The sequence below is a fragment of the Rhinolophus hipposideros genome (genome assembly GCF_964194185.1).
Source record: "Rhinolophus hipposideros genome assembly, chromosome: 12".
Taxonomy (NCBI): domain Eukaryota; kingdom Metazoa; phylum Chordata; class Mammalia; order Chiroptera; family Rhinolophidae; genus Rhinolophus; species Rhinolophus hipposideros.
In genome coordinates this window covers 55,367,406-55,382,140 of record NC_138058.1, presented here as the reverse complement: position 1 = coordinate 55,382,140, position 14,735 = coordinate 55,367,406, and the positions used below count along the sequence as shown (strand labels likewise).

At 43.4% G+C, this 14,735-nt stretch overlaps 1 protein-coding gene across 10 annotated transcripts in view; it reads left to right on the top strand.

Annotated features, from left to right (window-relative positions):
• Positions 1-299: 299 nt before the first annotated feature.
• LTBP1 (latent transforming growth factor beta binding protein 1) overlaps positions 300-14,735 on the top strand; it is a gene marked incomplete at its 5' end in the record, with an annotated part of 351,236 nt that continues 336,800 nt past the window's right edge. For 8 of the 10 annotated variants that reach the window (XM_081068160.1, XM_081068162.1, XM_081068157.1 and 5 more), the window contains 2 exons: positions 382-790; positions 1,837-1,907. Coding sequence is in view for 2 of the 10 variants with exons in the window: in XM_081068156.1 (XP_080924282.1) it covers positions 300-790; positions 1,837-1,907 (562 nt within the window). Of the gene's footprint in view, positions 791-1,836; positions 1,908-14,735 lie in introns of all 10 variants that reach the window. The other 2 variants (XM_081068156.1, XM_081068146.1) reach the window with 1 other exon arrangement.

Below are 14,735 nucleotides of genomic sequence, written 5' to 3'. Positions count from 1 at the left end.
TGGACCGCAGCCCGGCCAGCGGACCCTCACCTTGCGCAGCCCGCCCCCCTCGCCCCTCCCCTCCCGAGCTCCGCGCTCCCCACCCCCACTCCCGCCCCCTTCTCCCCGCCGCTTTCGGCTGGGGTCTGGGGCCGCTCAGCCGGCCGCAGGACTTCCTCTCGTGCAGCCGAATTTGCCTCCTCCCCGCCTTTCCCGGGCTCTCGGCAGTTCTCAGGGGGAGCGTGAGCGCGAGCAGGCGGCCGCACCGGGCGAGCCGCACGGCCGTGGGCGGGGGCCGGGGACGCCGGCTCGCACCCGCGATGGCGGGGGCTTGGCTCAGGTGGGGGCTCCTGCTCTGGGCAGGGCTGCTCGCGTGCTTTGCGCACGGCCGGGTGCGGAGGATCACGTACGTGGTGCGCCCGGGCCCCGGCCTGGCTGCGGGCTCCTTGCCCCTGGGCGGGCCCCCGCGCCCGCGGACCTTCAACGTCGCGCTCAACGCCAGGTACAGCCGCAGCTCGGCTGGCGCCGGGGCCCCCAGTCGCGCCTCCCCGGGGTCCCCCTCGGAGCGGACACGGCGCACGAGCCAGCCCGGCGGCGCGGCCCTGCAGGGACTCCGGCCGCCACCGCCTCCGCCTGAGCCGGCGCGTCCTGGGGGCCCCGACAGGCAGCTCCACGCGAAGCCCGTCGGTCACCCGGCCGCTGTCCCGTTCACCAAGGAAGGCAGGCAAGTCGTGCGCTCCAAGGTGCCGCAGGAGACCCAGGGCGGCGGGGGATCGAGACCGCAGGTTCACCAGAAGCAGCAGCTGCAGGGGTAAGCCCGCACCCCCTCCTTCTGTCCCTCCCTCCCTCCCTCCCCGCGTGCGCCGCCCGCGCCGGGACCCTGCGGGTCGGGGCCGCTTAGAGCCCCGCGGCGGCCGCGGGCGGCGTGCGCCGTGGGTCAGCTTTCTTCTCCTGCCTGGGAGCGCGGTTGCTAGAACGGAGTGCGGGGAAGCAGAGGAACTTTAACCCACGAACTCTCACTGAGGAGAAACCCCGAGTGCATTGTTACTGAGCTGCGGGTAAACACAAAAGGCATTTCTGCCTGGGGCGTAACCTCGTGTGAGCGAACACTGCGACTCCTAGGAGATGGGCGTAAACATGAAGTCACCACAATTTAATTCCTCAGCATCAATTAAACTCTTTGCAACTCACTTTTTTCCCCCCTAGCTAATATAAAAAACGTTTTCGGTTCCTGTTCTGTGGCCTAGAACTTTTCAGCATCCTAGAAATTCTGGGCTTGTCTTTTCTGCACCTGTGGGGTCTGCTTTCCTGGGGTGGGGTGTCCTTGCATCGACAGAATTTTCTACAGGAAAGTTTCTGTTATAGAGGACTCATAAACACCCTCCCTACCCCCTCCCCATTCATCACGGGTTGGGTGTGGGGGGAAAAACTAGTTTTGCTTATTTGGTGGTTTTTTTTTTTTTTTTTTTTCAGGGGTGATTCCAGGCATTGTGATCTCACCCCTGTTTGGATACTTCTAACACTAAGATTCAATTTAAAATGTGGGCACAGATACTATGCAAAATACACTTAGCTCTACTTTACCCTGGGGGTTAAAGAAACAACTTATTTGACCTTGTTCTCTCCTGTATAGTTCTAGGTCATGCAGGCTTTTTGGTTCTCCCACCCTTCCCTGATACATGGTCCTTACCCTTCTTCTTGGGCAGCTTTGGGTTGGGCATCCTGGGGACCCCTCAGAGGACTCTGGAAGCCAGAGGAATGTGGAAGCAGGAGGCTGGGCTTGCAGGAGCCCCCTGGAAGCTTGGGTTCTCTGAGAGTGTTGCTACTGCTGGATTCAGGGGTCTTGCTTTGTTTCAGGGTCAATGTCTGCGGAGGGCAGTGCTGCCATGGCTGGAGTAAGGCCCCTGGCTCCCAGAGGTGCACCAAACGTAAGTTTCTATGATCACAGTGGCCCTGCATGATAGGCAAAGTGGGACTGACCTCCTGGGGAATCAAAAGGGGGGACGCCACTGGGCGTCCCTGGAGGAGTTAATGCCTGAAATGCAGTCTTCACTACCTACCACTGAGGAAGGGCTGAGCAAGGGTAATGATGATATCAATGCCAGCGCAATTTGTTGTACAGAACCATGCATTCAAGATTGCTCTGCGCTCAACTCAGGTATTAATCACTCTGTCACACCTATGAACTAGGAGCTAGGAAAAAAATATTCCCATTGGAGGATGTGCCATATGGCAGAACCATTACAATTAATTTAAACATGGAGATCAACAAACGAAAACATCAATAGTTTTTAAAGCTTTCTGAAAAGAGCAACCAGAATCCTCTTTCCTTGAGGCCCGACTGTTTTCAAGGCTGTAACTACTCTCCTGTTGTTCAGAACTGACAAGTGGGGTTGGTTTCTTGCTTTGCTTCTCTGGTTAATAGAAAATGGATTAATGATAAATATAGATCTGAGAACATCAGAAAATATTTCCCCTATGCATTGTGATTCTAAGGATTAAGTTAAAACATATGTTGAAGCTCCTCTTGACACGTTGCTTCTGTTTGGTACTAATTGGAAATAAAGAAATTTTACTTCCACTCAGAAAAAGTTAAGCATTCTTAGGTGTTCTGTCCATAGAACTTGAGCCATCACCGTGTGGACTGGATTTGTCAAAATTGCAGCCGCTTATTAGCATTTAGCATAATAAGTCAAATTTAGCAATTTGTCTTATATATGGTTTAAATTTTAAAATACTGGTGGATGAGTTAAAAAAAACATCTAGTATAGTCATTCTGGTGAACTTGCTTGCTGATAAAAGCCTTCAATCCATGAAAGAAACAGACGGACTTCGGCATAGTGGCTTTAATTTTGTAAAAAGGAATGTCCAGCTGCTGGGAGGGCTGCCCCGACCCCAGTGCTGGGAGCTGGGGTGGAAAGGTCAACTGGAAAATCTCGTCATGTGGCACAGACAGCCCAGTGAAGGGAGAGGGACCCAGAGGTCAAGTTCACACTGGGTCAAATATGTGTTCTCAACACTAGTTAAAACAAACATTTAGGAACCATAAATTCTGGGTTTCGATAGTGCTTAAACCTTTGTTGGGAAGCCCTCCTCCAGCCCGTGGGCCTGCCTGAACACACTGCTGTTCCCCCTTGCCTGGCCTGCTTTATTGAAATGTTTTTTTGCCCAGTGAACCCCTCTCCCTTAGGAAGCCTGACTTGTCGAAAGGACCTTTGGCAAACCACAGGAGTTTGCTGTTTCTGACCCTGTTATTTGTTGTCTTGGATATTCCAAACATATACTCAAACGTGTTTGGGAGTGCAGATGAAATTTTCCTAACATGTAAATTTTGCTACCAAGTCCTTCCTAGCAAGGAACAGGGTGACTTGGAGTCCTAGGGCTGTGTCACCACTCTTTTAACCGTGACCAAGATGAGAGCACGCACGGAGGAGCTGCTGATGGGATGAGGGTAACTTGTGCAGTACTTTTGAGCTGCTCCAGAGCATTTTCTTAAATTTTCGTACTCTGTAGGGGTAGGCGAGGCAGGCATGATTTATGACCCTTTACCAAAGGCGGCATGGCTCAAACCCCATCCCAGATCTTGTAGCTCTTGGTTATTTGATCTTTCTACTGCCCTATGCTGCTTGGATGTCCAGTGCTATAGCATTCTCTCTTGAGGTCTTGGTCTTCACTGTCCAGAAGCTGTGACTTGGATTGGCTTTCACTGCCTCAGTTTGCATTGTGACTTTCCAAGCTGTATTAGTTTGCAAGGGCTGCCATAACAAAGTCCCACAACCTGAGTGGCTTAGGATAGCAGACATTTATTATCTCAGAGTTCTGGAGGCTAGAAGTCCAAAGTCAAGATGTCAGCAGGGTTGGTTCCTCCTGAAGGATCTGTTCCAGGCCTCTCTCCTTGGCTTGTAGAAGGTTGACTTCTCCCTGTGTCTTTACATCATCTTCCTCGATGTGTATCTATCTTTGTGTCCACATTTCCCGCTTTTATAAGGATACCGGCCATATTGTGTTAGAGCCTGCCCTAATGGCCACATTTTAACTGGATTACCTCTGTACAGACCCTATCTCCAAATAAGGTCCAAATAAGGTCACATACTAAAGGACTGGGGTCAGGACTCCAACATATCTTTTTTTTTGGGGGGGGGGTACATTTGGACTCATAACACAGGCCCGTAGATTCTGTGCACATGGGCTTGAGAGGTGGAATACTGAGAGGTGGGGTCACCTCTGGGATACTTGGGGATGTCCTAGCCACAGCCCTTGGATGGGTGGGTGGAGGCTCTTTTGGCCCCTCCCACATAGACTGTGACTGGGTCTGATGGGCTTTGTCCCTAATACAGGAGCTTTGGCTGCGTCAGGGAGGAGGAGAGAGAAGGAATTGGCCACTGGTGATTTTGGTTATGACTCTGGCCATTTTTTGTTTGGTCTGTTTTAAGAGATTCTAGACTGGTGGTTCTTAAACATGAATGTCCCGCTGATCTCTAGAGGAGTTTGTTAAACTGCTTTATTGAATAAGAATCTCGGTTTTTAACAAGCACCCCAGGTGACACCGAAGAAGGTGAACCACCTTTTGAGAAACAGTGATTCAGAAAGAACCCTCTGCTGGGCAATATTTATGAACCTTTATGTGGGAATTTAGGGGCCAAACCCAACATGTAACAATTTAGAAACTTCTCAAGGCGGGGGCCCTCTAAATATTGGTATTTTGAATAGTATATACAAAGATTGCAGCATATAGAATTATTTCATCATTTTTCCTTAGTTAGTTGAATGTTTGATAAATATATTAATTTTACAAGAGTTTTGGAAATTTTTAAGATTGTTAATGATATGTAGGTGGTTAAATAAAGTAGTTTTTGAAAAGGCTTAAACACTTTGGAACATATTGGGTGTTTTTTTCCACTAAATATCCTATTTTTAATTATAAACTATTTTAAATACACAAAAACATAGAAAATAATATATCCAACAGGGTCATGTTTTTAAAAGCTCCCAGATGTAGTAATTAAGTACAATGATTTATAGATAAGGGAGAGACTCTTGTCTTATCTTGCTCTAAATGCGTGTTTTACTAATGAAATTTCCTGTCTTGTTAGTGGAAAGAAAATAATACATAATTGGTTGGTGTGACACAAATTGGTTGTTTTGGTACTTATGGAAAAATACATCCCAGCTGTATTTATCTGTATATGCTCATGGGCACCCATTCATTTGCCTTGCTTATTACTAAGGATTGGACATTTCTGGTTGGTACAGCTCATTGGATGAGACCTGGGGCAAGGCTAAGTTACCCCATTCACAGCGCAGGTATAATGACGGCCTGTTCCAGCATTCAGAGGCTTGTTGGGGGACCACATGAAGTCATATGTGAGAAGTGCTTGGAGAGCAGGACTCCTGCCCAGCAATATTTGAACTGTTGGTGAAGGAGGTGGGGCTCCCTTTCTGCTTAGGCTCCCTTCCTCCCTACTCCCCGCCCCGGGCACCCCAGCCTTTTACACACCTCTGTTTTGTTTCTCAGATCCTCTGGTGGAAATCACTGCCCGCTGTCTATCTGTGGGAGCACTCACTTCCCTCTTACTTGGCTCTGGGTCTGGCTGGACCAGGTGGGAGAGGCATCTGTCTCCCCATCACTGTGGAACACCCCGGGAGCAGGATTTTCTGTGTGTCATTTTAAGGACCCAGGCTCTGTTCCTTGCTGTAGTACAGATGTGAATTGAATTGAAGGAGCATCTCTGATGTTGTGTTGTAAACACTGCGTTCTAAATCATATATAAAGAATGCCACTTCCTTTTTTGTTTGTTTACCTCACCTTTTGGCAATCATTTCCATTTGGTTTTCCTCCCCCTGTTTTCTCTGTGGTTATCCTTGCCCAATAGACACTTCTTGTTCTGACAGCTTTTCAAGGGCACACCACCTTATTCTGTTTCCTTCTGCTCTCTCTCTCTCTTTCTCTGAAGGCTGCCCTGGCATGGCCCAATCTTTAAGACAACTTTTCCTTTCTTCCTGCCAATTTTAGAATCTTTCTGTTCAACATCATCTGATAGAGATTTGGGGCGAAGTGAAATGAATGTGTAGGATTTTCCCTGTAATTTTAGATCCCCAAATACTTCTCTTGGCCAACGACACTATTCCCTGTGGCTTTTCCACTCCACCACATTTGAGTAATATTGTTGGCATGGACATAAGTAAACAGTTTGCGAAATGTCGTGTTTTGTAATTAGGAGATGGATGGGCTGGTTTTTGAATACATGCCTTTGGTTCTACTGTACCAGAGGAAAATGAGTTTTGCTGATGGATGGGAAGACAAAGTGGAGAAAGGTGTTGCTTTCCACAGTTGATGTGGTCAGCTTTTCTGAACCGATGGAATCAGTTCGTCCGGTGAAAACGCAGTGGCTGAAGGGGAACCTTCAGAGGTATTTTGGTAATGAGTTAAGGGAGGAACTTCACAGAGGAGATTCATGTAACCAGAAAAAAGCCACTAGGGGAAATAGGTAATAAAAGTAAGAAAATATTATAATAATGAGGACCTTTTGTCCTTATAGATTTGAAAATATTTATATTTCTTGTAGCATTACCAAACAATTCCAATCTCACCTTCAATCTCGTAAGAACTTTATTATTGTTATTATAAATTGAAAGTAGAATCTCTAGCCTGCCACCCATATGTGTTTCATTTTAACATCACACCAAGTGGATAGTTCTTACCAATTAGCATCTTCAAAATACGTTTCATTGTAAAGGGTGTTTAAATCTGCTAAGACCACACTTGGTGACTCATTTGCTACACTGATTCAAGAGTGGGGGTACTTTTCTGCCCCTGCCATTAGCTGTGACGTTTCAAGCAGGTCAACTCATTAACTCTTCTGAGATTTTTCAACTTGAATAAAATGAATGGGGAGATTACTATTCATTACCCAACTTAATTCAGTGCATTCTTGTGAATGTTTAACACTTTTCACATTGTAGCGCGCGCGCGCGCGCGTGTGTGTGTGTGGCTTCCCAGCTTGAATGTGAGTTCTGTGAGGGTATATATCATACATAGCCATCATTTTATCCTCAGTACCTGGTAAGTGCACATGGACCTTTATGGAATGAATGAATGATTTAATGAATGACTCAATGAATGGATTTATTGGTTGTGCTTTCGCTGAACCCCTCTGTGTACTAGCTGCTGGCGCACAGAGGTGTTTAGTACTATGAAGAAAATAAAGCAGGGTGGTAGGTGAGAGGATGGTGGGGTTGGAGGAGGGGCCTGCGGTCAGGGAAGTCTCTCTAAGGAAGTGACATATGAGACCTGTGTGATACAAAAGGGTCTGGAGGAGGAGTGTTTTAGGCCTAGAGAATAGCTAGCACAAAGGCCATCAGGTTGGAATAGGCCTGGCCTGATGCTGGGACCCAGAAGTGAGTATTGTTGGGCCCACCGTAAGGGCTAGAGTAATAGGTGATAAGAGAGACAGGACTGGATCCCCAATCAGGTCGTATTGGCTGTGTAAGACCATAAATAAGATAATAAAGGGAACTTAGAAATGCAAGTGGATTTTATTATTAAGAAATCGGCATTTTCAGCACTTCTTTGAAGGCATGGAAAAGAATGTTTTAAATAGAAAATTCATTCAGTCATCTTTACTGCTAATTTTTTATTGATAAATAAAATTGCATATAGAACAGTGAAGTGCCCAAGGCCATGCACAAATTATTGTCATAGCCTGACTGCTGGCGTTGTGCCCCCATTGCCAGACTAACCCCATGCTGATTGGAAATGTCCCTCTCCCCAACATGCCTCTCCGGAACTGTGGCAGAAAGGTGACACTTTCACTAAAGCCAGAAGGCCAGATTTAGGATGAAAGTTGGAGGGTTAGAGAAAGTCTCTGGTCACAGCTGTGTTAAAAGGCAAATGAGTGGGGATCCTCACTTGGTACTAAATACAAAATAAAATGTCAAATCCTTTAGAAACTGAAGATGACCATCCAGGTCTGGTGAACATAGAAAATTTACAGAGAACAGGTAGGATGTGTTAAAGTGAGAGTGTGAAAGTTTTGGAATACATTTGAATGCTGTTCTATGGTTTTATTCACCCCTACCTCCTGCATCTAATTTACAAGTTGTGGGATTCACCTGAGGTAGGTGCAAAGGCAGCTTCTGCTGGGCATTTTGGGCAGTCACTCACCATCTCTGGGTGATTTTGATTAATAGCCCCTATTGGCTACACCTCCCATTTTGTAGTAGACATTAAATAAAATGCGAGGCTTCCCCAAAGTGCCATATAAACATAAGAGATATCACTAATAAAGTTTTTCTGGCCATTCTGTGAAAAATGTTCAGTTTGTGAAAATTTTCTCTATAATGTGTTGGTATATTTCTTGTCTTGAACAATAGAATGCCTCATATGTTTCAGTGGGATTTTGATGATTACAGATCTTGTGTCTCAGGTTTTTAAATTGATCATCCCCATTAACCGATGGTCTCTGTTGGGGCACCTCCTGGAAGTTGGTTTGAAGATAAGCAAAAATACCTAAATCTCCACTTTAATCCCCCATCCCCCCCACTGTGATTTGCTTTATTCTCCTAAAAGTAGAGTGCGGGCAAAGATGAGAATTCCTCGTTTGAGAGAGGTTTCTTTCTTTCTTACAGTGATCCTGAAAAGGTTATGTTTGTCCAAAATATCGTAGTAATTGGAGGTGAAATAATAACAGATGATAAGTGAATTAAAGCAGGGACCTTGTTTTGTTTTATATTTTATCCATTAGGACGTTGGCCTACACGGCAGTTCTGTGTACACAATAGACCCTCAGTAAGCTTCCTTGATTAATAACCATTACAAGTCACTTTTGTCTTTGAGGGAAAGACCAGCTGAAATTCATTTAAATCAGGGGATACCGAGATTATATTAAGCAGTTCCTTTTGTTATGAGAGAATGAATATTACAGCAAACCTCCCTGTGGAATAGTTTTTAATGCTCCGTGTTGAGTGTTAGAGGCTCTGGCAAAACTGTCTGGCACTGTTGCCCCATTCCGTCCTATAGTACAGACTGCTTTAATGGCACTTCACAGATCTAGTAGTTCTCAAAGTGTGGTCCTGGACCAGGGGCTACAGCATCACCTGGGACAAATGCACATTCTCTGGCCCTGCTCTAGACCTGCTGAATCAGGCCTGGGGCCCAGGACTCTGTGTTTCAACAAGCTCTCTAGGTGATGCTGATACAGTTGGGGTTTGAGAAGCACTGCTTTAGCTGAACCATCTCCTCCTTTTCTACAGCCCCCTGCCCCTTTTCATGGGCGGAGGGAGGAGGAGTACAGGGAAATTGATTCCTTTGGACTCCAGGCCTTGGGGACTAGAAGCTTGTGTTTTCTCTCCCTTCCCAATGGAATGGAGAAATTTCCCAGTTTCCCATGGGAACTTCGTGATCTGAACACATTCTGTTCTGTACAGCCTATTCCATTTCATATGTCTGCGTTTGGCACCAGAGAAGCCATGTTGCCTTTCAGTGAATGTGAGTGTTGTACCTTTGTACATTCCTTGTCCTATTCTGATCTTTAAAATGGAAGATGCTTAAATCACACTTCATATTCTTCAAAGCTGCATTTATCAACGTGTGGTCTTTGGACCCTCCCCTTCCCCCAATCACAATGCCCATGGGATGTGTAGCAAATGCAGGCTGTGGGGCCCCACCCTGGACCTGCCAATTGGAACCCCCAGATGTGATCCCATGACTCTTGTTTTCATAAGCATCCAGCTGACCGATCCTCACTGAAGCTTAAGGACCCGGGGTTTGAAGTGGTGTGCCAGAATAAAGGATGTCAAAGACCAGGAATAATGAGAAGAAAGGTATCGCAAAATTAATAAAAGTAATAGGAATGAATGTGACATTGTGTTGTAGAGACAGATGCCATTACTTGTTTCCAAAATAGTTTAAAAGTGAAATGAAGAGCAAATTCTTGTTTAGGACGAAATTTTCTTGTGTGAAGATGAGGACGTTCAGGCAGAGAGGGAGCATTGCACTTGGGATCCTGGAAGTTGCTTGGGGAATACATGAGATGCTTGGAAACCCAGTTAAGAATTTCAGCCACGTCACACACTTTTTTTTTTTTAAATTAAAGTTTACATAAATTACAGTTACATAGATTTCAGGTGTACAATTCTGTATTACATCATCTATAAATCCCATTGTGTGTTCACCACCCAGAGTCAGTTCTCCTTCCATCACCATATATTGGATCCCCTTTACCCTCATTACCCACCCCCCAACGCCCTTACCCTCTGGTAACCACTAAACTATTGTCTGTGTCTATGAGTTTTTGTTTCTCATTTGTTTGTCTTCTTCTTTTGTTGTTTTTGGTTTATATACCACCTATCAGTGAAATCATAGGGTTCTCTGCTTTTTCTGTCTGACTTATTTCGCTTAGCATTATAACCTCAAGATCCATCCATGTTGTCACAAATGGTCCTATTTCATCTTTTCTTACCGCTGAATAGTATTCCATTGTGTATATATACCACAACTTCTTTATCCATTCATCTATCAAAGGACATTTTGGTTGTTTCAGTGTCTTGGCCACCGTAAATAAAACTGCAATGAACATTGGATCACACGTGTCTTTATGTATAAATGTTTTCAGAATTTTTTGGTTGATATCCAGGAGAGGGATTGCTGGGTCATATGGTAATTCTATTCTTAAATTTTTGAGGAACCTCCACACTGCCTTCCATAGCGGCTGCACCAGTCTGCATTCCCACCAACAGTGTATGAGGGTTCCTTTTTCTCCACAGCCTCTCCAACACTTGTTACTAATTGTCTTGTTGATGATAGCCATTCTGACTGGGGTGAGGTGATATCTCATTGTGTTTTTTATTTGCATTTCTCTGATGATTAGTGATGTTGAGCGTTTTTTCATATGTCTATTTGCCATTTTTATGTCCTCTTTGGAGAAATGTCTCTTCAGGTCGTCTGTCCATTTTTCAATTGGGTTGTTTGTTTTTTTGTGTCACACACTTTTATTAGCTGTGCCCTTAGGAAATGAATGGCCTGTTCTAAAAGCCTTGGGAAAAAGAGCTGAAGAAGGAGTTGGTTTGCTTGTCCTGTGAAAATGGGACTATTTTCCCCATTCCATTTTTTTTCCTTTCTGCAAAATAAATTAATGCAAAGACACTTTACCTGGTATTGAAGAAAAATTAGATCTTTTAAAAACGTGTTCCTCTCCAAGTAGAAATATATTATTTTTGAGGCTGGGGGTAGGACACATTTCAATCATCAGTTATTGTGTTAATATTTAGACCTCATTAAAAGTAAATATTGTACATTTTCTTCCCCATGTAAGCTTATAAAGATTTCCAGATAGCTTCATGCTACTTTTGGTGAAGCACCCAAATGTTTAAATACCATGTAGATAAAGCTGCCGTCTTAAACAATGCTCAGATTTTGAAAAGACCCAAATTTTGAGGAATTGTTTAAAAATGTGGATTTTCAAAAAACTTTAGTTCTCATTCCTTCAATCTCAGTCTGGGTAAACACATAAAGAAAAACAATTGTCACCATTTTTATAGTGGAGTTATCTCTGTATGTGTCCTTAAAGGTCTATTTCTTATATTTGCCTCAACCTTTCATTTCAATTCACTGACTTTTTCCGAAGTGCCTGCTGCATAGAAGGCATTGTGCTGTGGGCTAAGAAGACACAGTAGTTAAGATCCTGCTCTGTGGAGCTTCCAGTGTGTCTGTCAGTTTCAGAAGGAAGGATGTAGCTAATTTGAAGCTTTCTAAGGGTGTTTTCTGCTGTAAGTTGCAGGTGCAAAAAGGTGCCTTTTATCCCTCCTGTGCCTAGTATATAGTAGATACTAATAAATATATTTTTGAATAAATTAATGAATGAATCTTTCATGTCTTTCTGACCTTGTTGGGTCAATTAGTTGAGTCTTGTAAACCTAGAAGAGTGAATTCGGTTTGTCTGTATTTCTTAGGTAAATTCAGACTCTCAGCTGCCAGGCAGAGGGTCAGCTAGGGCTTTTAGGATGATGTTGGTGAGGAAATGGATTGACTGGAGGATAATGCAGAGGCAGCCAGGGCTCAGTGGAGCGGATGTCTGCAAGGTTGGGTTGGATTCCCAGGCTGGGTTAGGCTGGGCCCTTTGGTTGTGAAGGAAAAGAGGCTGTTCATGGCCAGGTAAAGACTGGCTAAAGGAAAAGAGGCTATTCATGGCCAGGTAACTGAGAGGCTGCAGTTAATGCTGGCTTCAGGCCTTGCTGCATCTAGGAGTTCGAATGGTCATATCAAGACCAAATTGGCTACATAATTTGCAGGGCCAGTGCAACATGAAAATGTGGGAACCGTTGTTAAAAAAACATTGACCTAATGGTAGGTTAAGTGTTAGCTATTGTGAATTTCTAAGGATGAATAATAACAACCAAGTGTAAGTTTTGCGTTTTATTATTTGGGAACCTCTTTATTGATCCAATGCTTATTCTGTGCATATGCAGTTGACAGCAGTCTCTGGCCAATTAATTCACAGTCTCACGTGTTGTGATCTCTGGGCATTGCCCATGACTGGAGTACTTAGAGCTCACATTTAATTTTCAGATTTCAACCCAGTGATGAATATTTGTCACTGATCATATGGAGACAAAGTATACGGTACGTAAAAATCTATTTTTTTAAAGTTTCATTTAGTTTTCGTACCTTTCTTATAAAGTTCTAATGGAGTTCCATTTTAAACATTTCACTTAGAAACACATGGAGTGAGTTTCCCAAAGCTTAATATTCTTGGGTTGGAGTTATATTATTCTTTACTATTTACTTACATTGTTTACATGAAGCTTGGTATGGGGTCATTAACCACATTTTCAGGAATTTGGATGCTTTTCGTATAGGTTTCTTGAATACCCGTTTTTGATGGCTGTTTTATAAACTGTTGAATGTGTATGTGGGGGAACGGTTTTCAGAGTACCTTGTCAGATTCATAGCACAGCATTGCAAAGCAGCTGTGTGGAGAGAAATTACTAATGTTTCAGTAGTAATTTTTATGACTCAGTTTGGCATTATAATTCTACCTGTCTGTGCAGCATTTTCATTTGGGTAGAAGACAAATTAACTAAGCTTTTGGGTGACACATAAAGAAAGCTACACCTAAGAGTTTTCCATGAAGAAATTAGTCACCCCTTTAACTGTTTAGGGCTGTGGAGTGCCATCCTTTCGGGCAGCAGTGGCATTTGTTCATCTCTCACAGATAAACAGTTCACTTTCAAAGATTATTATAACTACCACTGCTGTCTCAAAGTAGAATTATATAGTTAATAAAGATAGCTGCAGCAGATTTTCGAAAGTGTGATGACAAAATTGTGACTTGAGAGAAAATAATGCTTATCTTTTGCTTGGATTTGTGAGTCATTTTGCTTTTTATCTCATTACGGAACTTGTTGCTGAAAGTTACAAAACAAAATATGATCTCATATCACTTTTCTTTTTTAGTATTTGCCCACATTAAGTACCCTGTTTCCCAGAGAATAAGACCTAGTCGGACAATCAGTTCTAATGCGTCTTTTGCAGCAAAAATTAATATAAGACCCGGTCTTATTTTGCTACAATGTAAGACCCGGTATAATATAATGTAACATAATATAATATAATATAATAAATATATAATATAATATCGGGTCTTATATTAATTTTTGTTCCAAAAGGCGCATTAAAGCTGATTGTTCGGCTAAGTCTTACTTTCAGTGAAACAGGGTACCTGCAACTACAGAAGATTTAAGCCAACACATATTTTAATGGACATCAGGTGTCCAGAATTGCATTAATCATACTTTTTGGATCATTACACCCTATCATTATTACTTGCAAACAAACTTTTATGATTCTAATGACTTGAATGTTTTCTTGAATTATAGTGGTATAATTTTACTTTCTGCTGAAGTTTGCAAAATAATGACCACCTGAACTATTGGAATATTACGCTGGCTTTTGGTGGATTTGGAATATGTTTTAAAGTCACATAGACTTTCATGATAAAAATAAATGTTTGGGATCAGAGGTTGAATTCATTGGCTTCTTTGGCTTTTTATCGTTACACAACTTCAGGATTACGTGACACATTGATGCTTGGCTAAGTGACATCGGATAAGGTTTCAGGGAACTGTTCTCACTTGTTATAACATGACAGAACGTGCTTCTCATCTTCCTGACAACGGGAAACGGGTGGCTTAGAATCCTATTTGGAAATGATCTAGGAAGTCACTCATCTAATCCAGCTACCTTATCCTTATTCCAACCAAGGAAACTTCCAGGCGCCTCTGCCACAGGCCACGTAGACTGCGCTTGCTTGAATCCTTTTAGAGACAAGAAGCTCACTCCTTCACGACCAACTCTTTTCTTTTACAGACAACTTTAATTGTGAAAAGTAAAATTGATTTTGTAGAGCTTAAATGTGCATCCCTATAACTTCCATTAATTTGCTAGTATTGTTCATTTCTACTTGCAGATGACAATAACAGTCCAGTATTTTAAAAGAAAACGAATGCTTCAAAATATTCATGGAGGTGGGAGCATAACGTGTAACTTCTGACTCTTACGTTTTCTCAGTGAGCTTCTCATTGATAGCATCTCTTAGCATCTTCCAAACTCAGCAAGTATTTGCTGAGTGTCAGTCATATGCAAGGTGCTCTCCTCAGTGCTAGGATAGAAGACATGGCGACACAAAGATGAGTTGGTTCTTGTCACCCAAGAGTGTGCTGCAGTGTGAAGTGGATCAGAGAAGCACACAGATTGATAC